Consider the following 25467-nt stretch of genomic DNA (forward strand, 5'->3'; position numbering starts at 1 on the left):
ACACCGCTTCAAAAAGGTATGGAATCAACTCTTGACTTCGAAGCAACTCGAATACCACAATCAAAACAAAACAAAGGATTGGCTTGCAAAATAAGCCGGAACAAACATATGATAGATCCCATATCGTATCATGTGTCTGTTGGAAAAGATATTCTAGGAGATACTTGAATTCCCACTTATAAACTCCTGAAACTTTCTGGTTATGCAATCAGGTGTTGGGGATACAGGGGAAGCATAATAGCTCACCCAAACTAGCAAAACCTACATCTAGCTGTATCCATCCTTCAACACATAACCAAGAAACCTTCGGAAATCATTTACCTCAACCTTTGAAAAGCATCCGTTATACGAGTTATGGCAATACTCCCGACCTCCCGCCCCAGTACTGGGTGGCGTCGAGGTTATCTCACCAACAACTGCATAAAAGAGATTTTCGATGTCGGCGAAACTCAGGTATTCCAGAACTGCAATAATAAAATTGTGACGACAACACCTCGGAGCTCAACTCCCCGGGACACTGCCACAACCCCTAAATGTCAGGAGGCACCAAGAACAATGTTCTCGTCACAAAACCATCAGAACGATTCCAAGATACCCGCGTGATCCTAAAAACAAATTCGTGAAATTTGAGAAGAGAAGAGTCAATATCTACGTCAGGAGGCCTCACCAGAGCGACGGAGGGACTGAGGAGTAAAAAGAATCCTACTCTCCGATATATATAATCCTATAAGACTCAAAACATTTTTCTAGACTCAACAACGTCAGCGATTCGATCAAGCAGGGGGCTCCTAAGTCGGGGATGGCTCTGATACCAACTTGTAACACCCACGATGCGGCTATATCTCCCATGTGTCGGAGCATGACTTAGAGGCATATCCGCATAGTAGGCATGTCGCAAGAGGGGTAATCTTTACACATCCCATGTACTGAATAAGAAAGGGATAAAGAGTTGGCTTACAAACGCCACTTCACACAATACATATATATATATATCATTACATCATCCAGAATACAATCAAGGTCCGACTACGGAATCAAATAAAGAAAGACAACCCCTAATGCTAGATCCCCGATCGCCCTGACTTGGCTCCACTACTGATCAACTGGAAACGAAACAACACAATCGAACACGATCTTCATCGAGCTCCTCCTTGAGCTCGGTTGCGTCACCTGCACGGTTGTCATCGGCACCTACAACTGTTTGAAGTAATCTGTGAGTCACGGGGACTCAGCAATCTCACACCCTCGCGATCAAGACTATATAATCTTATGGGTAGGATAGGGTAGTGAGGTGGAGCTGCAGCAAGCACTAGCATATATGGTGGCTAACATACACAAATGAGAGCGAGAAGAGAAGCAAAGCGCGGTCGTAAACTAGAAGTGATCGAGAGGTGATCCTGAAACTACTTACGTTCAAGCATAACACAAGAACCGTGTTCACTTCCCGGACTCCGCCGGAAAGAGACCATCGCGGCTACACACGCGGTTGATGCATTTTAATTAAGTCAAGTGTCAAGTTCTCTACAACCATACATTAAAAAATTCCCATCTTCCCATAACCGCGGGCATGACTTTTGAAAGTTCAAAACCCTGCAGGGGTGTCCCAACTTAGCCCATCACAAGCTCTCATGGTCAACGAAGGATATTCCTTCTCCTAGGAAGACCCGATCAGACTCGGAATCCCGGTTACAAGACATTTCGACAATGGTAAAACAAGACCAGCAAGACCGCCCGATGCGCCGACATCCTGATAGGAGCTGCACATATCTCGTTCTCAGGGCAACACTGGATGAACACTACGTACAGCTAAAACTAGCCCTCAAGTTTCCCCGAGGTGGCGCCGCAAGTGGCTCTGGTTCGGACCAACACTTAGACAAGCACTGGCCCCGGGGGGGGGGGGGGTTAAAATAAAGATGAGCCTTGAGTCTGCAGAACCCAAGGGAAGGTGATAGGTTGTTGGTGCAAATGTAAAACCAAGGTTGGGCCTTGCTGGAGGAGTTTTATTCAAAGCGAACTGTCAAGGGGTTCCCATAACACCCAACCGCGTAAGGAACGCAAAATCAAGGAACATAACACCGGTATGACGGAAACTAGGGCGGCAAGAGTGGAACAAAAAACCAGGCATAAGGCCGAGCCTTCCACCCTTTACCAAGTATATAGGTGCATTAATTAAACAAGATATAATAATGATATCCCAACAATATCCATGTTCCAACATGGAACAAACTTCATCTTCACCTGCAACTAACAACGCTATAAGAGGGGCTGAGCAAAGCGGCAACATAGCCAAACAACGGTTTGCTAGGACAAGATGGGTTAGAGGCTTGACATGGCAATATGGGAGGCATGATATAGCAAGTGGTAGGTATCGTGGCATAGCAATAGAGCGAGCAACTAGTAAGCTAAGATAGAAGTGATTTCAAGGGTATGGTCATCTTGCCTGCAAAGTTCTCGGAGTTGACGTAAGCTTGGTCCTCGTAAGCGTACTCAACAGGTTCCTCGATCACGAACTCGTCTCCCGGATCTACCCAAGGCAAGAACACAAGCAAAGGAAAACAACAATCAACCACGGTGCAATGCAAAACATGGCATGATATGTGAGATGTGGTATGCAATGCATATGCGTGCTCCGGAAGGAAAAGATTGAACCAGGCATCAACTTGGCAATCCAAGAGTGCCGCTGGAAAGATGAGTTGATTTCGGTCGAAATCGATATAAAGATCACCGGAATCGGATGCATGGGTTGCAAATGGCAAGCAAAATAAGAATGACACAATTCTGCGATTAACAGCACGATGCCATCTAGAATGCAACAAGAAACTAAGCTACTGCACTCTAACATAACAACAAAGCACATGGCAGTGATATACTCAAGATGCTTGACAAAAGATGAACACTGAGCTACGGCTAAATCACACAAGAGCAGGTTCAAACAAGCATGGCAAAAGTGCAAAAGATAACATCATCACAGACTTAGTGAGAAAATTAACATGTCAGGAATTAACACCAGGAAGCAATGTTTAGAGCAAGATAACAACATGCTACAGGATCAGATCATAGCAATACAAGGCATGACATGAATCTACTCAAAGCATATAACAAAAGTCCCTTACTGACCATAAGTCAAAAAGGATCAGAATATATGATGGCACCCATGTAAACATAGCAAGTTTCGTTAACGGATTCAGACTTAGAAGAAAAACTGGACATGGCATAAACAGAATTATGAAGACATGTTTGCGAGCTTGATGCACTCAACACAAGGTATTGCATGACAAACTAAGCATACTACCAGCAAGAAGACATGTTCAAGAAGCTATCCATGGCAAGAACAATCTCATAGCATGCATGGATCAACTACAACAACCTTGGCAAAATTGATTAACATGTAAACAATCTGCCAGGAACATTTTATAGCAAAAGTAGAGCAAGATTGAGTCATGCTAGGGCACTCCATAAATGCAAACAGGGGCATGGATGGATAGAGCGTAATCATATGTCAAAATCATCCTTACCGAACATACTCAAAAGAAGCATGGATCTCTATGTAGCAACATGAATACATGGCATTAAAATAACAGCTGGGAAAAGACTTGGTGAAATTTCAAGTCCCTGAAATCAGCAACATCATGAGAGCTACTTTGCATGCATGTGCTAGTCACCACATTGATCAAAAAAATACATGGCATACACCCCTGTAAAGATGACATGATATAGCCCAAAACACATGTAGAGCTCATGCCCATATGGAGCACACAATAATCGTGGCAAAAATGACAAATGCTCATAAGCTGATAAGAAACAGGAACTAACATTTTATAGCACTCTTGCATCAAACATTTGGGCATCAAGATCGACTCAAACAAGCATGGCACAATGGAACAAAATGAAGAGCACAACATGATGAACATTTTGATATCTCATGCATGCAAAACGGATCTACGGATGAGAAGTTATGGCATGATGAATAGTGCTTGAAATTATTGCAGACTGAAAAGACTTGGAGAAAAAGAGGGGGGGTTAGACCTCAGATCTAGGGTTGACTCAGGGGCACGCGGATCGAGGATGACCGGAGCGGGCTCACCGGAGAGGAGGGAGACGCCGGCGACCGATCTGGAGAGGGGGAGGAGGTGGCCGGAGCTCGCTGCCGGCGACGAGGAGCAGAGGAGGCGGCGGGGCGCGCTGCGGACGGAGCGGGCGGCGGCGGTGCCCCGCGGCGGCGGCCGGCGCAGTCGACGGAGAGGCGCGGCGCAGGGCGGCGAAGGCGGCGCCGGCGGACGCGGGACGGAGAAGAACTCCGGTGGCGGCGCGAGATCGGCGGCGGAGAGGCGCGGGCGCGCGGCGGTGCGCGCGGGCCGAGCGGGCGGCTGCGGGCCCCGCGGGCCGGGCGGCGGGGCGTGGTGGCGGAGGCCACGTGGCAGGCGCTGAGAGGCTGGGAGCGACGGCGCGGCTACGTCCGGTCCGGGACGGACATGTCCGGCGGGCGAGAGAGGAAAGATCTAGGGTTTCATCCGGGATTTCGGGGGAAGATGTTTTTATAGGTAGAGGGAGCTAGGAGAGTCAAATGAGGTGCGGTTTTCGGCCATGCGATCATGATCGAACGGCCGAGAGGATGTAGGGGGTTTGGAAGGGTTTTGGGCCACTTTGGAGGGGTGTTGAGCTGCAACACACACGAGGCCTTTACAGTTCCTCGGTTAACCGTTGGAGTATCAAACGGACTCCAAATGGCACGAAACTTGACAGGCGGTCTACCGGTGGCGTACCAAGGCCGCATGGCAAATCTCGGTCCATTCCGAGAAAATTTAACACTCGCTCACAAAAAAGACAAAAGGGGGCGCCGGAGGACATAAGAGTGTCGGAATGCAAAACAGACAACGGGGAAAATGCTCGGATGCATGAGACGAACACGTATGCAAATGCGATGCACATGATGACATGATATGAAATGCATGACACGCAAATAAATGACAAGGCAATAACAACGAATAACTGGAAGACACCTGGCGCAACGGTCTCGGGGCGTTACAGTAAGCCGCCGCATCAAATAACGGAGCCGTCGTGCACACAACCGACGGCAAACGACGCTAAGTTAACCCTACAAAGAAGAAACCCACACTAGCCCGCGTGATCACTGTGTATATCACGACGAGCAGCACTACCAGAACAAGATGTGCGATGACCTGGACCGCCGGAAAGCTAGGTTACCCGCCCCGCTAGGTTAACCACTACGACGATAACGGCGGCAGGATGCTGCCGCGAGCGAGACAAATATGGGGAAACGGGATGCGGTGCCTGCGAGCGCTGGAGGTTCACGACGGTGCCGCGCGCGCTCTCGGACGAGATCACTGCCGCCGATATTTCTACAGAACCTCAACAGAATGATGGAAGAGCTGCGTGAATGATGGAGCTGCGTGATTGATGTATCGGCCGTTGGCAGGTCATACCTGGTCGTGGGGTCGTGTCATCTTTTTTTTCGAGATGTCACCGTATACAGACGTATGGGTTATACGGGGCTTGGATATAGGCAGCGGCAGGCCGGAGAAAAAAATATATGACGGGGGTCAAGAATACCCCTAGGAAATTGAGTTAGGGGGGGTGAACCGGAGCAAGGCTCCTGTCTATCGGGCATGAACCCTGTTCGTGACGTTTCAAGCAGGGTGCCCTCTTCCAGACTTGTTCTCTGAATATGAAACCACAGGTCCAAGTAAGCACGCGCGGAGGAAAACGATTGCATGCATATCCAATCGCACCGCTGCGCAACTACGTACGTACGTGCTTGGGCCGCCTATACCGTGCACCACAATGCACGTCAGACAAAGTGAACGCGTGCTTCTCCCGTGATGCATCCACACGCCTCAAACTGGCTGGCCGATGGCTATTTAAGCTCGATCTTCTCCCATATCGATCTGCACCAAGACAGCTTACTACTAGCTAGCTAGAGATCAGTTAACAGCTGATTGTGGACACCAGCTACGTACGTACACATCCTCGCTCACAGGTTGCAAAATGGCTTCTCTCTCGAGTAGTCCATGGCTTCATCTCCTACTGCTTCTCGTGGCCATGGGCGGCACGTTCGCGGCCGCCGGTGGCAGCGGGAACCCCACCGCCGGGTTCCAGAAGGTGCAGCTCGCCGACGGCGATTTCCAGGTGCAGAGCCCGTACAACGTGCCGGAGAGCCAGCGGTTCCAGTACCGCAACGGTGTGCGGACGTTCTGGGTGCACCGAAATGACAAGCCCTTCAACACCGTCACCCACACCAACCCGCGCTCTGAAGTCAAGCTCCGGGTAAGTACATAGCAGCACATTGTTGAGATTCCTCCTGCCATGGAGTCACATAATATATGATCTATGCTCTTCCAGGGCCACGACTACTCGTCGGGGGTGTGGCAATTCGAGGGCTATGGCTACGTGCCGTCGGGGACCTCCGGCGTGTCGGTGATGCAGATCCACAACGAGGAGGGCGCCGCGCACTCGACGGTGTTGATGTTGCACGTCTACGACGGCGTCCTTCGGTTCTACAGCGGGGCGGCCATCGAGCCCGACATCTACGACCGGTGGTTCCGCCTCAACGTGATGCACGACGTCGGCGCGTCCACGGTGGCCGTGTACGTCGACGGCGAGCGAAAGTTCAGCACCAGCGTGACCCCCAGCGAGTCCTACTACTTCAAGTTTGGGGTGTACATGCAGCACCATGACCAATCCAGCTGCATGGAGTCACGATGGACCAACGTCACGCTCTATACTAAGCACTAGCGGTAGATAGCCATGTGTGTTGGTAATGCGTACTAGCATGCCGTATATGTTTACACCACCCTATGTATTACATTATTACCACCAGAAGTTGAATAAAGGTTGTTGCTTGGAGTAGTACACGCACATGTGACCCCTAACATGCCTGTGACTTCTTTCTCAGAATTATTTTATAAATATATACATATTTATGTAGTGATTAGTAAGATGAATTTTAAGTACCGTTAAAAGGAGTAGATAATATAACGATCATTTTTCCGTTAGGGTAAACCACCGAACACTCCTGCTCGAGCCCTGGAGCAAAGAAAAAGGGCGATGTTATGAGTAATTCGTCCTTTACTTGCCGGGCACTTTCCTCTTCTCTCCATCCGATAACCGAAACACGCATACTAATCATGCTTCTTTGATTCCTTCTTGTCTCGCAAAACTATAGTGTGTTGACCTATCACGTGATCAAGTTCCCAGAGATGGGTAGCGGACTTCTGTCGATGCTCTTCGCGAAGGAGAAGGTGCCGGGATGTGGCGGCAACGAGTTCGACTTGATTTAGAAAGAAAATTGTGAATACACATACACATGTGTACTATGTATTTATAAAATTTTACGCAACCTCTGTAACTTAACATAAGACGTTTATTAAGTTAGAGAGGAAGTAATACTTTTCACATGTGGCATACAAAACAATATCTATTTCAAATGGGCCAGAAAAGTTGTTGGGCTGACTTTTATCTGTGTAGCCTACAAATCACAATATTTTCAAACAAATTTTCACAGGCATTACTGCACACATATTAGTTTTCACAAGAATTTTTTTAGAAAAATATTTAAATATGAATTTTGTTATTATTTTAAATACCAAGCTCCATGAAGCAATACGCCTGCACACCTGGTGAGGGCCATACGCCGACGTTCCTATTCCTAGTGAGAGGCACAATGTATCTCCTAAGTTTTCTAAGCTTCGGCTTGGCGGCATGGTGGGCGAGTGGCACCCTGCAGCGGGTTTGTTGGCGTTGTTCCGTCCCTGATGGCCTCGGGCCTGCATTCTCCGATGTCCGTGGCTTGCGGGGCCTCTGCCGGCGCAGCTCCGGCCCCAACGACCAAGTAGATGCATTCTCCTCCAGCTTACTTTGCCCATCAGTGTCCTGTCTGCTACGACCCCATCAGCTTGGATCTGTGTTCCTCCGGTTCCTAGCTTGTCGGTGTTGCCGGTTGCCAATGATTGCCTTGTGCAGGTTTCTCTCCGCCTCATCGCGTCCCCAACGCCGTATACCTCCACGCCTCGCCTTGGGCTAGATCCAATGCCCGTGTGTCCGATGGCGCTCAGTGCCCCCTCCGGCGACAGGTGCAGCCTCACCAACTCTCTTCTTGACGTGGCAGTTTCGGCCGATGTTTGACTTCCTCATCATAGAGTCCATATTCGGTGGCCATGGGATTGCTTAGACTCAGTCCAAGGAGAAATCCTTGCTTAGCTAGCCGGTGCCGGCAGCGGCGTCACTCACGAGTGTTGTTTTCTCTTATTGAAGGTGCGGCCATGGCCTCCATCGATGCCCCTCTTCGAGCTCAGTGGAACCCTAGGTCCGGTTCTCCAGATCGGATGGAGACGGCGTCTCGGCATCATTCTCCTTCACAAAGGCGCTATCTTGTTCGCTTGCGATGTCCTTGGTGGCGACTTTGCCGATGTTGGATCCATTGCTTGTTCGGTCTACCTCTCTAGATGGGTCTTGGTGGGTTTAGCTGTGTGTATCCTCTATTCCGGGCCAGCACCCAGGAAATGCACGCTCGGGGTGCATCGAGGCCTTGGGAGGTGCACATTGTCCCGTTTGTATGTGAGTGGTTCGCGGCTTGAGGTGTTTGGGACTACTTGAAGCATCTGTAACCGGAGTTCTCATATCATTATCAAATGTTCGGGCAGCCTCCCTGATCACAGTCTGGCTTTTTTTGTCACCTAACCGGACACCTTAAACCGGGTGTTTCTATACATCGCTTGCGAGCGGTAGCACATGTGTCGCTTGCGCGCCATCTTAAACAGGCCTGGCCCATCCGAGGGAGCAAGCGCCTGCGAACAAGCGTTGTGGTACGAGTGAGTAAGCACCAACTAGTGTGTTTGTTTTTCTTTCTTTAGTCTCAAAAAATGTTTTCTTAATGGCCACAAATTCAAATTCTGATCATTTCTGGAAACGAGAAAATTCTATAAAAATACCCGAATATGTTTGGAAATGTGACAATTACATGAAATTCCTCAAACATTTTCTGAAAATAAGACCAAATTTGGTAAATAGGAACATTTTTTGGAATCCTAAACAAAAACTTTGAATTCAAAAAACCCTCAAATTCAAATTCTATTTTTTGGATAATAGAACAAATTTTCAAATATGGTGAGCACTTTTACCAAGGACATACTCAAAAATTATTTAATATATGATGAACATCATATATATGTAATGAACATTTTTAAATATACAGTGATGTCTTTTACAAAATACACAGTGAACATTTTTTTAATATACGATGGGTATTCTAATTGTACGCACTGAATTATTTTCTAGTATACGGTGAACAATTTTCAGTTACACGTTTTTTGATATACGGTGAACATTTTTTGAAATTCACGAGCAATTTTTGACATCCCAATTTTTGTTTTAAAAATGTTAAGTCTTTTTTAAAATTTGTGAACATTTCTTGAAATTGTGAAAATTAAATAAATTCCAAACATGTTTTGAGAAAACACAAATACATTTTTAAAAATGTGAACATTTCAAAAAATGCTAATAATTTTCTAAATTTTGAACATTTTAATTTTTTTATGAAATTTAAATACTGAGAAGAAAAAAGAAACAGAAAAACCAAAAGGATGAAAACCTGAAAAGGAAACAAAAAACCAGTAAAAAATAGTGATGAGTTTAAAAGAAAGAGAAAGAAAGGAAAAAAAGAAAAAAACATAGGGAAGAAAAGAAACATCCGGAAGCTTCCCCAAAATGTTGGGTATCCTTCCGCTTGGTGGGCCAGGCCAATCGGCGCCATAACGCTCACAAAGAGTGACATATATCATTTGCGTCTTAAACCGACCCATACATCCAGGTTGCCCCGCACCCTCAAATATCCATTCCATATGTGAGACGGATATGATGACACTTGGATGCGTCCATTACGTCGAATTTGGTTCATGTTGGCCCATCCTGACCCCACAAATATGTGTCTCTATCGATCCCTGACAAAACATAGCCACTTTACTTCACTCCAGTCTATGCCGATGCGTCTACAAACTTCTCTCCGACAATCTCCGACGCGACGGAAAGCGGATCGGACTCCGAAAATTCCAGATCTGTCGTCTCGGACCTCGTAGAAACTAGTACTACGATGCAAGAATGTCCCAGCATGGGCGTACTGCGATGTACACTGTTTATCCGTTTCTGCTCCGGTGCTCCCCCCGGGCTGAACGCGAGGGGAAAAACACAAGGACGGCCAGGATGAACCAAAAACGATTCATCACGAGGCGCACGATCGTCTTTGTTGCCCCCGCGTATAGCCATCGAGGAGCCCTGGGAGGCCCGTACGGGCCCGGTTAGATCGTATGTCCGGCCCTATACGTATTTGTATATGGCATGCGTTTCGTTTTCGCGTGCAGTCGCTCGCGGCCGTGTGGCAGCACGTGTCCATGGCAACAAGCCAAAACTGTCCCATCATATAAATGTGGACGGCAACTACCTCCGGCCTCATCGCCCACCATTTCCCCCCGCCATATCGTCTCGCTCTCCACTCCCTCTCCTCTCCCACCTTGTCGTCTCTCTCTCCCCAATCGCATCCTCTCCATCACCTCCATTGCCATGGAGGACGCTGATAACCCACAAGTATAGGGGATCGTGACAGCTTTCGAGGGTAGAGTATTCAACCCAAATTTATTGATTCGACACAAGGGGAGCCAAAGAATATTCTCAAGTATTAGCAGCCGAGTTGTCAATTCAACCACACCTGGAAACTTAGTATCTGCAGCAAAGTGTTTAGTAGCAAAGTAATATGATAGTGGTGGTAGCGGCAACAAAAGTAAAGACAGCAAAGGTAATGTTTTTGGTATTTTGTAGTGATTGTAATAGTAGCAGCGGGAAAGTAAATAAGCGTAAACCAGTATATAGAAAACTCGTAGGCACCGGATCAGTGATGGATAATTATACCGGATGCGGTTCATCATGTAATAGTCATAACATAGGGTGACACAGAACTAGCTCCAATTCATCAATGTAATGTAGGCATGTATTCCGTATATAGTTATACGTGCTTATGGAAAAGAACTTGCATGACATCTTTTGTCCTACCCTCCCGTGGCAGCAGGGTCCTATTGGAAACTAAGAGATATTAAGGTCTCCTTTTAATAGAGAACCGGAACAAAGCATTAGCACATAGTGAATACATGAACTCCTCAAACTATGGTCATCACCGGGAGTCACTACAAAAAAATACACTTCCGTGATGATACGTGTTTGTCACAGTAGGTCGCTTTTTTTTCATGCATGTACATCCATGACAAATTTATGATAGAATCAAGATAGTCATACCTGTGCTGTCGTAGAAGTGTTCCATGACATTACCAAAATTATCATCACGGAAGTGTCCACTTCCATGACGATAAATCACGCATCACAGAAGTGCTTTCGTCAAGGGTGACCGACACGTGGCATCCACCATAACGGAACGCCGTTAAGCTATCGGGTCGGGTTTTGGATCCGATAACCCATTAACAGCCCCGACCAATGGGAAATTTCCACGTGTAAAATTCTTATTGGCTGGACGAAACACGTGTCAGCTTGTCAGTGGGTCAGATAGGCGCCTATGATACATCGACATGTGGCACGGCCCAACAGAGGGCCATCCCTGTGTAAAGGCCGGCCCGTTTGACTTGGTGAAAAGCTGGCGGCCCGGCCCATGGAAAGCCTGTTAACGGCCTGTTCGAATATAGCTCATTTACAGCCCGCTAACCCAAGGCCCGTTACGCCCTATCCGAATTAGGCCCAGTAGCGTCATCTGGGCCATCCAATATGATTCTAGCCCGTTTTCACTTCTGGCCCATGTATGGCCCATGACGTCTTTCGGCCCATATGAGGCCCTATGTAACTCTTGGCCTATTAACGACCCGTGGTGAAACTGGCCCGTAATGAACAGTGTATCACTTTACACCCAATAACGGCCCGTGGTGAAACTGGCCCGTGATTAACAGTATATCACTTTATACCCATTAACGGCCCGTTATACCGTTGGGCCGTTTCCAGCCCATGTTATCTTCCGGCCTTCTTCAGAGCCCATTTATTCTTGGGCTCATTTCCAGCATTCGTTTACTTACGGCCCGTTACTGTCATTTTCTGCTTGTGGGCCAAATTCAGCCCGTGGTTACAGTAGGCCCGTTTGTGGTCCGTTAATATGTTGGGCCGTTTTCATAGCGTCGTCAAATATGGCCTATTAACGATGGCCCGTTATGGTCGGCCCATGAACGGACGATTCCAACTCTAGCCCGTTTACGGCCAGAATGCGGTCTGTTCGGCCCATGTTTGGCCAATCGATCATACGGCCCGTAGAAGGCCCATTGATGATACAGCCCGTAGAAGGCCCATTGATGATACGGCCCGTAGAAGGCCCATTGTTTCTACAGCCCGTAGAAGGCCCACTGCTTCTACGGCCCATAGAAGGCCCACTGTTTATACGGCCCGTAGAAGGCCCATAGTTTCTACGGCCCGTAGGAGGCCAAGTGTCACTATAGTAAATATTAGACCATGGTTATTGTGGCCTAGTTTTAAAAAATAGGTTATTGTAGCCACTAGCAAACCGCAGAAAAAGAACTGCACTGACTACAAGCAAACAAATAAACAAGACAACAAGGAAATAAATAAGCAAGCAACTTACACTAGGCTATCACGGCTATTACACATATTACATCCACTGGGCATCAAAGTGCGCCACCAGTGCAAATATAGGGAACACAGCAGCATATAAACACCGCAGAAAAACAAGTCCAGAACTGAAACCACTTCAGAAGAGTTCAAGAAACAATATCCTGGGTACCCATAATGCTGGCAAGATGCTTAGCAAGCTTATTAACTTTCTCTTGTTTGGCGCTTAAGTCCTCCAGCGCTTGCTGTTGCACCAGAAAGTATGCATCTGAATTCTGCAGGGACTTCCTCAGTCCTTCGGCTTCCTGTCGCATAACATCTGATCGATGTCTTTTAACTTGAAGTTGAGACTCAAGAAGCCGAACTGATTTAGGCAACGAGTTCGAAAGCTGGTGCCAACAGTGGTAGCCAGTAACTTTAACACTACATCAAGACAGGACTTTGGGGTTGTCTTAGTGTCTTCAATATATTTTTTATCAGCTTTCTTGGAGACCAACAGGGATGTCTCACTATCTTGAACCTTATCTGCATTACTTCCTTTACCATTGCATAACAGGGTACTCTTCTCCAATATTTTATCCGCGTTCTAAAAGAGAAACAAACAAACACATCTCAGGTTTACCAGTTCAGTAGTAAGGTGGACAGGATAACAACATGAAACAAACATATATCTATGTAGTATGGTCACTGTATGGTCTATATCATTCTAGTTTATGTTGCCAAATCAAGATAGATACAGTTCGAATCATATCTATTTAAGACAAAGCAGCATAGACAGAATATAAGTGTGGGAAACTACACAGCAATAACAACACTTGTAATGTGCATGGCATGAGAACATAATTGTTTATTCAATTGAAACTGAAATCAACATAGAGCAAGTTACAACAGCAAACAGCTAAACACGTTGAAGAAACAGGTTTAAAACATACCTGTTGCGCCATTGGAGTTTCAATTGCATCCTTCAAATTTGAAATTAGTTGGTATCAGTAAATAGAGTGATGCAAGAGCAAAGTAGTATGAACCATAGCTACGGAACCTGACCTGAGAACAATTTTTCTTCTGCTTTAAGCGTTGACTTCGGGTTCGGAGTGGTGGTCCTCGTGATTTGGGCACTGCAGTTGCCTTACTAACTGCTCGTGTTTGGGTGCTCTGTGGTGGAGACGGTGCTGTGTCAACGGGAACTGGGTGTCTATCTACTGGGGTTGGGGTTAGAAGGGGTGTAGCTGGTTCTCTGTCCAACTGGGTAGGGGTATAATCTGCATGAGTGTAGGTTATGTGTGGTGGGGCTAGTTCTTGGGCAAGTACAACCGTGGTTCTACCTGCATCGATAGGTAGCACGATCTTTTCTGAAGACTGTGTTTTTACTCCCACAGATACTGCCATCACTCCCTCCAATTGAAATGGGTGATAAATAAGAAAAGTAATTGAATGTACAAACATTGTAAGATAGACAGGTGCAATGGATAGTAGGGAAGAAAACATGGCATGAAATAATTCACATTTATGTTGTCTAAGCAAACAGAATAGCAGGACATAATTTCACATATATGATGGCTAATTAAACAGGATAGCATGACACAATTTCACATGTATGATGGCTAACTAAACAGGATAGAATGACATACTTCAAAATATGATGACTATGTAAATAGGATGACATGATATAACTATACGATGTGTCTATTAAAGTGGTTGGCATGCCATAAATCACAAACATGCCGTCGATGGAAACATGATGGCATGATATAATTCACGGATAGAATGGCATAATTTAAATATGATGACTATGTAAACAGGATGAGATGATATAACTATATTATGTCTTTAGAAAATGGGTTGGCATGCCATAATTCAGATACATGCTGTCTATGTAAACATCATAGCATGACATAATTCAAATATATGATTTATATACTAAGGAAGTGAGCAGAGGGCAATCGCATATATGATGTGTCAACTAAGGAGATGGCATTCAATATTGTGTATATGATGTAAAAACTAAGCATTGCAATACAACATATGCATTATATGAGTAATATAACCCTGCCAAGTTTGAGCATACACCTCAGGGGGATAATAGGACTGGTCATCTACCTCTGAATCCTCCTCTGAAGAGCTATCTATAACCAGCAAGATATCTGCTTCAGCAGGTAGCATTGTATGCTCTGAAGACCTTGTTTTCACTCCAGATTTGTCCATCACCAATTCAAATGGCTGATGCACAGGAAGAGCAGTTGAATATACAAACATTGTCGACAAAAGCAATGAGAAATACAAAAAAAGGACGGCATGATATAATTCACATATATGACGCTTGCCTAAACAGCATGGCATTACATAATTCACATACATAATGCCTTGCAACAAGATAACATTGCATAATTCACATATATAATGTCTTGCAACAAGATGGCATTGCATAATTCGCATATATGGTAATTAGACACTAAACAGGTGGCATTCACACAAAGCATGTCTAAACTAAGCAAATGACATAGCAATGCAAGATACCATACACACGATATGAGCAACATAACCCTGCCAAGTTAGGGCATGCACCTCGGGGGGGGGGGATATGACTGGTCATCTGTCTCTGAATCCTCCTCGCTATCGGTAACCAGCAAGACATGAGCTTTGTCAGATAGCATTGTCTGCTCTGAAGACCTTGTTTCCACTCCAGATTTTTCCATGACCGTGCCAAATGGCTGATGCACAGGAAGAGTAATTGAATGTACTAAAATTGTTGACAAATTTAACATGTAATAAAAAAATGATGGCATGATATAATTCACATATAAGATGACTGGCTAACCAGGGTGGCATTGCAAAATTCACATATATGATGCCTGGCTAGACAAGATGGCATTGCATGATTCACATATACGATAAAGAAACTAAACAGATGGCATTGACACAAAGCATGTCTAAACTAAGCAGATGACATCTTTAATGTATACAGTAAGCAATGCAAGGCACCACATGCATGATATTACCAACATCAGCATGCCAAGTTAGAGCGAAGACCTCATGTGGTAAATAGGAGTGGTCTTCTCCTTCTGAATCCCCCTCATAACAGTTATCTTCCTCTTGATTACGATCTGAAATGGGTGGAGGGGGGCTGCCTTTGCGCCCACCATGGAACGATGTTTGCATGAAATTTTATTGGCACACAAGGCTCATCTCTTTTGCTCTACATGATCAGTTCCATTGTGTACAATAACTGGCATGCATAGGAGTAAAACATAGTGAGATTATGTAAGGAGTGCATGCACAAATCCAGAGTGATGGTAGCAAACTGTGGATAGACCCAAAACCAATGATAGCAGGCAGATAATAGCTTTAGTTAAAAAATACAGATAATGGCTCCTTTAATGTTTGTTTGCACCCAACATAAAACTCATAGTAGACATCGGAGATTAACCAGATAGTAGACAGATAGTACTGATTGCCGCCCCAATATGTACCCCACAACCATTTAAAAACTCAAGTTTCAGCATTAGTTTGGTACTGTCTCGGAGTCTAATAGGTGAACACGACGATAATGTAGCATGTCATCATATTAAGCGACACATAACGTAAGCAGACATGGAAGAGTGCGACCTCTCTTGCGGACCCGTGTAGTCCTCAAGGTCATCTGCTTAGTTGATGATGGTAATGTAGTTGCCGTGGCTGCCGGCGGCGGGGAAGAAGATCTGAGGCGGCGAAAGATAGTCTGGAGAGCGGAATCCTGCTGTGGTGAACCCTTCCGTTGTTGGAGCAGCTGAGCTGGGGTGGAACACAGTGCCGCAGGAGCAGGACAAACCACACAAGGTTTTCTTTGACACATATCTGTAACAGAAGTAATTGAGTAAGGGCTTGTTTGAATTTGAGGATTCTAACAATGCAGGGATAGGAAATAGACAGGAATAGGATAGGAATGCACGTGCAAAACAGAGAATTTAAAAACAAGGGATTTCTGCCAATCTGGGTGTTTGATTCACAACAATTGGAAGATCACAGGATGCAAAAAAGCATGGTGAGATTAAGTCAAATCACAAGAAAATGTATGGTTATAATGCTATTATGCTACTATCTCTTAGTCTTGTGCTTGATGAATAGGAATATGAAAATGAGGAGAAGTGGAAATTAGAATTCCTATAGTTTTTCTTTCAAGGAGACACTAAAGGAACAAATCCTACAGTTTTCCTTTGCTCCATTCCTTTGCACCAAATTCATGAAAAGTAGTACCATAGGAAACTTTCCAATTCCGATGTTTTTAATTCACTTTTCCTTTCAAGCACTGGCGATTCTAGTAGGCAGGCTTGAGCAAGGAAAATCCTACATTAGAAAAATGTTTTTGTGCTACTTCTATTACTTTGGACCCAGGCCACTGCCATACTAGCTCAACTCCCAGGCCCATCGACAAATGCACAACTGAAACGCGCAGAGATAAATAATGATGGCGTTCAAGAGAGTCCATCACGGATAGCTAAGTTGCCTGGTACCTCACTGCTTGTCATATAGTAGGATAAAATAATTGTATTTCCCGTTACTACGAGTGCTCAGTGGACAATATATATAACATGTAGAGTAAAAAAGAGATGCAACAAGTGTAGAACCTCTTTGGCGAAGCCATGTCGATCTCAGCGTGATTGGGTTGGCCGGTGAGGATGCTCCGGCTGACTTGGCTGTCGGAGGAGGGGAAGAAGATCTTAGGTGTCTGGAGATGGAGCCCGAGGTACTGCTCCGCTGTGATGGAGGGTTTCGTCGTTGGAGCAGCTCCGGTGAGTTGTACGACGCCGAGGCTGAAGCAGGACAAGAGAGACAACGAACAACATTAACCTGAGTGGAATTCTAATAGCATCTCCAATACATGATGTAAAATACATAACCACAAAGTGCTAGATGTAAAATACATCAGCCGCTCATCTCTGAATTTAACTGTCGGAACTGAACTTAACTGTCGAAACTGAACTTAACTGTCGAAACTGAATTTTGCTATCGAAACTAAACGCACTAGCAAGGTGAGGCTACACGTCGGTCGACTGACTTTTTCATCTCTGGTCAGTCGATTTTGCAGCCGTTGGATACGAAATCAAGGGCCTGCGGTTCATCTTCAACCTCCACCCCCCTGAGCCGGCCAAACAGCAGCCCCCCGCCGCCCGCGGCCGGCGGTGCGCCGCCCCGCCCGCCCCGAAAACACTTCCCACCGCCGGTCCGCTGCCGCCCCGGCCATCCCTCTAGGCCACCCCGTGCCGAGTTTTTTCTCCGGTGATCCCCACGCCACCACCCTGCCAACGCCCCGCCACCGCCGGCGACCACCGCCCCCATCCTGAACCCTAAGATAGTTAGTGGGGTATCTCTCCGGCGAGCCCCCCTCCCCGCTGCGGCTGGTTCTTCCTTCACCCCAGCGAGCCCCCCACCACCTGAAAATCGACTGACCCAAAAGTCGATTCAGTCGACTGAAGTGTAGCTAAATCGGAGCAGCATCGCAAGCAAGAGCAAGAGCGAGAGCAGCAGCGCGAGCAAGAGCAATAGCAAGAGAAGACCGGGCAGGGGACCGAGAGCAAGAGCAGAGCAGCAGCGCGAGCGAGAGCTAAAGCAGCAGCAGGTCCTACTGATGTGGACGTCGCCGCTGAGGGAGCGACACCGTGGAGGAAGTGGCCGGCGACGCCGCCGTGGATGGATCCGCGCCGTGTCGGCTCGGGACCGAGCGCCGGCAGCACCGTGAGATTGAATCAAGAAGAAAATGCGGCGATTAGTGTACAACCTCTTTGGTGGCGCCGATTAGGCCGCAGCTTCATCCGAGGAAACGGTGATGATGATGCTCTTCCAGTGGTGCAGGTGAAGACGGCGGTGTGGGAATGGAGGTGGCGCGAAAGACGAGGGGAACGTCAGGGCAGCTCCTTGGAGGTGGAGGACGGGGTCGCTGAACCAGCAGGACGATGAGATCGATGATGGATCCTCATCCGGTACGGTGGATGAGGGACGTCGAGGTGTTGCTGTGGACGATGTCATCGGGGAAGAGGCTCCGGCTGGGTGGCGGACGGAGTAGGGTGTGGGGTTTCGTCACGAGTTTTCGCGGCCTCGGTGTACGAATGGGTGGGCGGATGGGATGGCAGTGGGGAACCATGACTTAGAGACGTCCTTGTCCGAAATGTGGGGTAAGTTACGGAAGTATCCCCACCGATTTGAGGCGGTTCTTTCGGTTCAGGGGTACCACGGGCATTTCGCGTGTCTGGATTTCATAGGAGGTGGGAGTTTTTGCGCGTGTTGTAATTTCGGAATAGCAAGGCGCAGGTTGACATGGAGGGATTTGTCGGAGCACAAAGAGACAAAGATATATCTTAAATGTTTCGGGCTAACAAGGTGCGGGTTGAAGAGGCGGGAGTTTCGCAGCACGATAGACAGAGACACTAGCTTGAATTTTCGGCATAACAAGGCGCGGCTTGAAATTCCGGAAGAACAAGCTTAACGCGTACCCAAAAAAACAATTTGCACCTCAACACGCACAACACACACATAAACACCATTTAGACCAGAGTAAGGTACACGTGCATTGCACGCATGAGATTTGGCAACCAAATTATGAATAAATACCACATTATAGCATGCAAGCTTTGAGTCATATATGCATGATGTAGATGTTCGTTTAATTCTTATAGTTCATTTCATTCAAAATCATCTAGTTTTTATAAGCTAATCTATTTTAAGATTTATGGAATTGTGCGTCGTAAGACATAAAGTAAAAACAAATAATGGCAAATCATGTAGAAAAACATTTGGGCAATTCTGATACGGAAGATTCTAGAACAAATAAGAAGTGCTTGTGTTTTGATGTTTGTGCATTATGCTTAAGTTCAACCATGGAGTCTTCTAGATTATACATGTGGCAAAATCTGGTGGAATCTAGATGATATCCAACGGCCAGTAGTGTTCAAATTTGCCATCTTTGGACCATCAGATTCGCCTCATCCAACGACCATCTTTCAAAGTTAAAGTTACCCGCATACAATATAAAAAATATATAATATACATATAGGGGTATAGATATAGATATGTGATGCAAAAGCCGCCCATCATCTCCAATTAGAATAGTGTGTCCATGCACGGATGCGACGTGGCCAAATGATGTGTGCCATCGGTATCTCAAATTCAAATCAGTCTGACCTTGTTCAATGTGTATACATTACAACATGCTCATTTCCAAACCACACCGTGCAGATCTCCGTTATATTCATGCATGCATGGGTTTCAAACATCAGGATCTCTTATTCAAATATTTGAATTCAACTTTACATTAATTGTGACCTCACCTATTCAGCTATTCTTTTACACCCACACAGTAGTCTTCTCTTTATAATTGTACCACTAACTTTCTCTCGTGCATGCATGCACACACACTACCAGTCGGCATTATCCATCGCACGCATGCAATCTTTTTCTTCAGGTCGGTCTCCCATGAGGGCACACGCCAACACACATCCCCCTCTCCATCATATCGGGCATTCTTTATCTGATAGAGGCTAAGGTGTCCCGATGTTTCGATGAGATGGTGGCTATCGTTTTCTGTGGGAGTCGACCTGACGATCCGACTACGAACGTGCGAGACGTCGCGCCTTAGCAATCGCTAAACCAGCTTCCGAGGGTTATTGACCATGCCGGAGCACGATCAACCTGACCACGAGGGTCTGTTTCCTGCGAGCAAACGAAGAACAAGAAAGAAACTGAGATTGCAATCTGGATATTGCGAATATAAGATGAAAGCTTTATTGATCAAGGTGGGGTTCTGTGACGTCTTGGTCTGGTCGTTGGACACAAACGAAGTACGTGAAGTTGCAGCTATGGCAAACTTTTAATCTAAACAAAATCCCAAAGTCTAAACGACGCCCTAAGGGCTGCATATATGGAGGAAGAGGGGGGAATTTCGTGGCCCTTGAGGGTGGGGTCCGAAACCAACCCTAACTCTTGTTTCCCCACACATACGGACTCTAAAAATAACCTATACTTAAGTATTTCGAAATTACATGGGCCTGGCCCATTAATAAGGTGATGCAGCACCTAGAATAGCCTATGGACGAATATTATGAAGTGGCATCTTGTATATTTCGTCCAAGGCTTCATGCACTCCTTATGGCGGCTTTACAGTCCTGAAATCATCACTTGTAACTCCGTTCTTGATCCCCTTGCGCATGCCATCAACTCCATGTGTGTTCTTGCTCCAATGTTCATCCTTCTCCAAGCTAGGCCCTTCATTTGTAAGCAAAACAAATGTATCCAATTTAGGCAGCATCATAATCTCATGAACATTAGAATCATTACCAAGAAACGAAAGTACCTGGTAATTTAATTGGCGTGCGCGAGCTCTAGTAATTGGTCCAGTATATGTAACAGTAGGGGCTGTGGGTGTAACAATGGTATTGATGTCCTCATCATTATCTCTCACGCGTGCATGCGCAATGATCGATGTTCCTCTATGTATGTGTGTATATAGCTAGGTCTTTCATAGTTTTCCACACAAATCGATCAATCGATATATCCAGTGAGGTCTCACCCTCTTTCCCACGTCCACATCGATCAATCTATATCTCTCTATATAGGATTAACATATATAGCTAATACACCCACATTAATTATGTATCCAATGTCCCCCTCTCATCATCCATGCCTTCCTCTTCATCTCTCAGACGCATGCACAATGGCGAAGACAGGGGCAGTAAGGGCCCTACCCCCCCCTAACATCACTATATATCAAGGCTAACATGAATGTGATCATTAGACAATTGCTGCTAAAAATGGTTTAAGTTCATGAATTGACCCTCCTCGTAAAGGATTAGCAATGCTTGGCCCCCTAGCTCATTTATTTTTCATGGCTCCACCACTGCGCGCATCAGCGCACGTGTTCGCCCCCTCTCTCTAAATATCGATCTCCACTTGTGCATTCCTTCATAGTCTCCCTCCACTCAGCCCCTCGCACCATCTTCTAGCCCACCCACCGGATTTTACCACATGTACAATCTAGCAGACTCCATGGTTGAACTTAAGCATAATGCACAAACCTCAAAACAACAGTGGTTCTCTTTTGTTCTAGATTCTTCTGTATCATAACTGCCCAAACTTTTTTTCTAGTTGAATTGCCATTATTTGTTTTTACTTTATGCTTTACAACGCACAATTCCATGAATCATAAAATATATTAAGGGCTTCTTTGATTCAAAGGATTCTCAAAGGAATTTTGGAGGATTCTAATCATTAGGAATTTTTCCTATCTTGGTTGTTTGATTCGTAGGATTGTAAACCATAGGAATTTTTCCATATGATTCATTTGCACTAGATTTCATAGGAAACATCCCATCCACTCAAACCTCTTTGAAAGAATTCTGCGTTTTTTCTATGCACAATCAAACACTCGTACAATCCTGTAGGATTCAAGACGACATTCCACTATAATCCCATGTTTTTCCTATTCCCGCATTCTTAGCTTTTTTATAAAAACTAATTGATTTTGAATGAGATGAACTATAAGAATTAAACGAAGGGCTACATCAGGCATATATGACTCAGAGCTTACATGCTATAGTGTGGTATTTATTCATAATTTGGTTGCAAAATCTGATGCGTGCAATGCACGTGTACCTTACTAGTATTTCGAATTTGTGCAGAACACGTAAACTAGAATACCAATGGCACGCTACACAGTGTCTCTCTTACAGTTCATGAAGCCACATGGCACATGTGTAGGCGTTGTCGCGACCTCCTTGCGTGGATTGATCACAGTGACATGCTGCTGGTTCCAGAAGAATGTACTCGTCCTCCCTGAGCCATACTGGCGGTACATGCACGAAGCGAAGATGTGCACGCACGCCATGCATGCACTCATTCCTCGCACACACACGCGGGTACATGGGCGGACGCAATTTTGTACCAAGATCCACCCCATGTGATAATTTGACGCGTGTAAAGTCGTTCACTTCATTGATGGTCGATTAATACAGCGCATGCAAATTGAGTGGACGTGAGGGCGGAAGAAAGACATTATTACTCCACTGCGCGCATGCAAGTAGTTAAATCATGGGTTGCTAGTAGTACTTCCATTGGTCTCCTTCGTATTTTGTGCCAATTTTTGACAGTAACATACTACTCAATATTTACGCATTTGAGCAGTGTAGTACTTGAAATTTATGTTCCGCTAAACTCATCGGGAGCCGTTTCGGGCCTCGAAACCAAAACCATCAATTAATCTTTACCTTGTTCCCATCACATTCGAAAGCCTGCTCACACCTACTAGTAGTACATACCAAACTTGAACGTGTTCCCACTATGCAGGTATTAGTACTAGTGCTAGTACTTAGGTTATAAAAAGGGGAACGACCTAACCGAAAATCACTCTACCTTTCCTCCTCATAAGTGCTTCTTCTTCGTCCATCGTTGCCATGGCCGGTGAGCGGAGCTCTAGGTCGAGAACTACTCGTAACAAGGGAGCGGCAACCAAGGCTGCGGAAAAAAAGAGAGGGCTCGCCGCCACGCTGAGACCTCGAAAGATCTCTCACGGGCAGGCAGTGGCTCCCAGGAGCGCCCTAGCCGCGGAGGCGAACATGCCGAGCCGGCGGAGATGGAGTCGTTATCCCTCGACGGCATGCCCGATCAGCTCAATAAGCAGAAGGAGTTCATCCAAGGCTTGATGGAGTTGCTGAAGGAGAGCCTCGACGACATGCCCGCTGAGCTCAATCAGCAGGAGGAGTTGACCGCCGGCTTGGTGATGCTGCTAAAGAAGAGCATTGCCTCGGAGAAGAAGGCGACCGGCGAAATCCTGCGACTTCGGGAGGACAATGCGAAGCTCCGCCACGAGATCGACCTGTTGAAGGAGAAGAACGCCGGCTGGAAGAAGCTGCATGAGAACAGTAGTTCCTCGATGAAGATGCTGCAGGCCCTCGCCATGGAACAGAAGGAAGAGTTGGTGAAGCTCCATATTGAGCACCCGACTGTTGTCAAGGTACGTAATATGGCCGTGGAACAGATGATGAAGGCCCGCGTCGAGAAATGCCGCGTCATGGACACAATGATGAAGATGGCGGAGGAGACGCACAAGGAGATGGAGGTCATGCATGCGATGAAGAAGCAGTTACAACTCCGTGGCGAATTAGATCATTTGGGGTGATAATCTTCCTTCTTCTTTTGCTCCTATGTTTCATCTTTTGCTTTAGGTGTTTCGCCGCACGTGTCACGTTCTCTGCGAGGCATGAATAGAACAATGTTTTTTTTGAGGGAATGAATAGAACAATGCTAGCAATGAGATGACTAGAAAATTAGATCATTTTTTATCGCCATATGGCACTGGGCTGCCGTGTTTCGTGCTCCTCCGTCGCAGTACTACTCCAATGGAAAACTTGAGTATACCGCACGGTTCTTTGCTCCTCCTCGATCAGGTCGTCGGCGCATTTATACGAGCAGTCAAATCACAAGGCCCTGCCTTCCAGCAGTAATGAGCCGTCAAATCACAAAGGCCCTCGCCTCTCGTGAAACCGACCAAGCTAGACTGCCCCACCCTCTAGCCTTTTAAAAAATGTATACTTTTGTACAGCAGTAGTATCGATGGATTGCGCCATGGAGCAAAACTTGAAATTAAAAAAAAGGTGATACATATAGAGAGCGCTTGTCGCCAAATTATGCATATAGTACTATTAAAAAGGCTAGTCACAATAATGGTGTCCAGCACAACCCACCCCTCAAATAAAACTAAGAGGGTGCTTGGATACGTTTTAGTCCCATGACTAAAAGTAGTGGGACTAAAACATGCTAGCCTCACCCATGCTTGGATCCAAATACTAAAAAGGCTAAAATCAAGTTAATGAGCATTTATTATCCTCCAAACCCTCCAATCCAGAACTCGCATGTGTTAAAGGAGAGGAGTTAAATGAGTAGAGAGAGGACTAATCCACATTTTAGTAGGGGTATCCCTGACTAAAAAAATTTAGTCTCAAGACTAGTTTTAGCCCCTCTTTAGTCAGGGGTGCTTGGAACTTTAGCCTCTTAAAGAGACTATTTTTAGTCAGACTAAAATAAGTCCCTTGGATCCAAGCACCCTCTAAGCATCCTGGATTTCTTTGACAAAACTAAGCACCCTGAAATTCTTTGACAACTAAACTGCTGGCTATATGATGTTGGCCATATATATTGTACGTATATAATGTGAAGTAACGAGTGGTAGTACTATACCAACTAAAAGATGAAATGTAAGAAATACTAGTATGTACGTACTGGAGAGTTAAAGTAATGAGAAGAAACATAACATAGTTCTGCTGGGGGCTCAGCACAACACACCCTCAAATTAAATTAAGCACACCTGAAATTAAACTTTGCAACTGTTCCGGTAGACACTGCATTAGAACCACCATGAGCAACGGCACTGCCACCTTACTCTGAGTCCTCGTCCACGTCCTCGACTTCGTCCTTGTCCCTCTTCCTCTTGGCCGATACTTCTTTGCTTGAACCGCACACTTGGCTGTTGCTCTTCATCCAACTCTTGTAGATATTGAAGCAAAGGTAGCCATCCATTGCAGCGTACTGGATGTGGTCTATATCTAGTACATTCCGCTGCCATGCATGACGATGAAACGTGTATGGAGGTTTCACCAGTTTACCATACGAAGGATGGACCATGGCTCCTGCCAGGGTCAGCATTGAAGGCTCACGAGAGGGCACCAGCCGATTCTTCTGGAGGTCGAAGGGGTTGCCTACAATGAGGCCTATCTGACACAGGATTTCTTTGTCGTTACCAAACTCTATAGTAACGAATTTGACTAGGTTGCTCCCGAGGAAGTCCTTAAAATCCTGGCACTCAACGTCGGCATGGCATATGTG

General features: G+C 45.9%; 1 protein-coding gene and 1 pseudogene across 1 annotated transcript; one reads left to right on the plus strand and one right to left on the minus strand.

Moving 5' to 3' along the window:
- The window catches only part of LOC147978642 (uncharacterized), a 58876-nt pseudogene that overhangs the window by 4217 nt on the left and 29192 nt on the right, over nucleotides 1-25467 (minus strand).
- LOC125548002 (citrate-binding protein-like) lies at nucleotides 5902-6753 on the plus strand. The gene is made up of 2 exons (XM_048711717.2): nucleotides 5902-6285; nucleotides 6361-6753. Exons 1-2 carry the CDS (start codon nucleotides 6007-6009, stop codon nucleotides 6751-6753), a joined length of 672 nt encoding a protein of 223 aa, XP_048567674.2. The 5' UTR covers nucleotides 5902-6006.

The sequence above is a fragment of the Triticum urartu genome, chromosome 3A (assembly GCF_056163025.1).
Source record: "Triticum urartu cultivar PI428250 chromosome 3A, HENAU_Tu73, whole genome shotgun sequence".
NCBI lineage: Eukaryota > Viridiplantae > Streptophyta > Magnoliopsida > Poales > Poaceae > Triticum > Triticum urartu.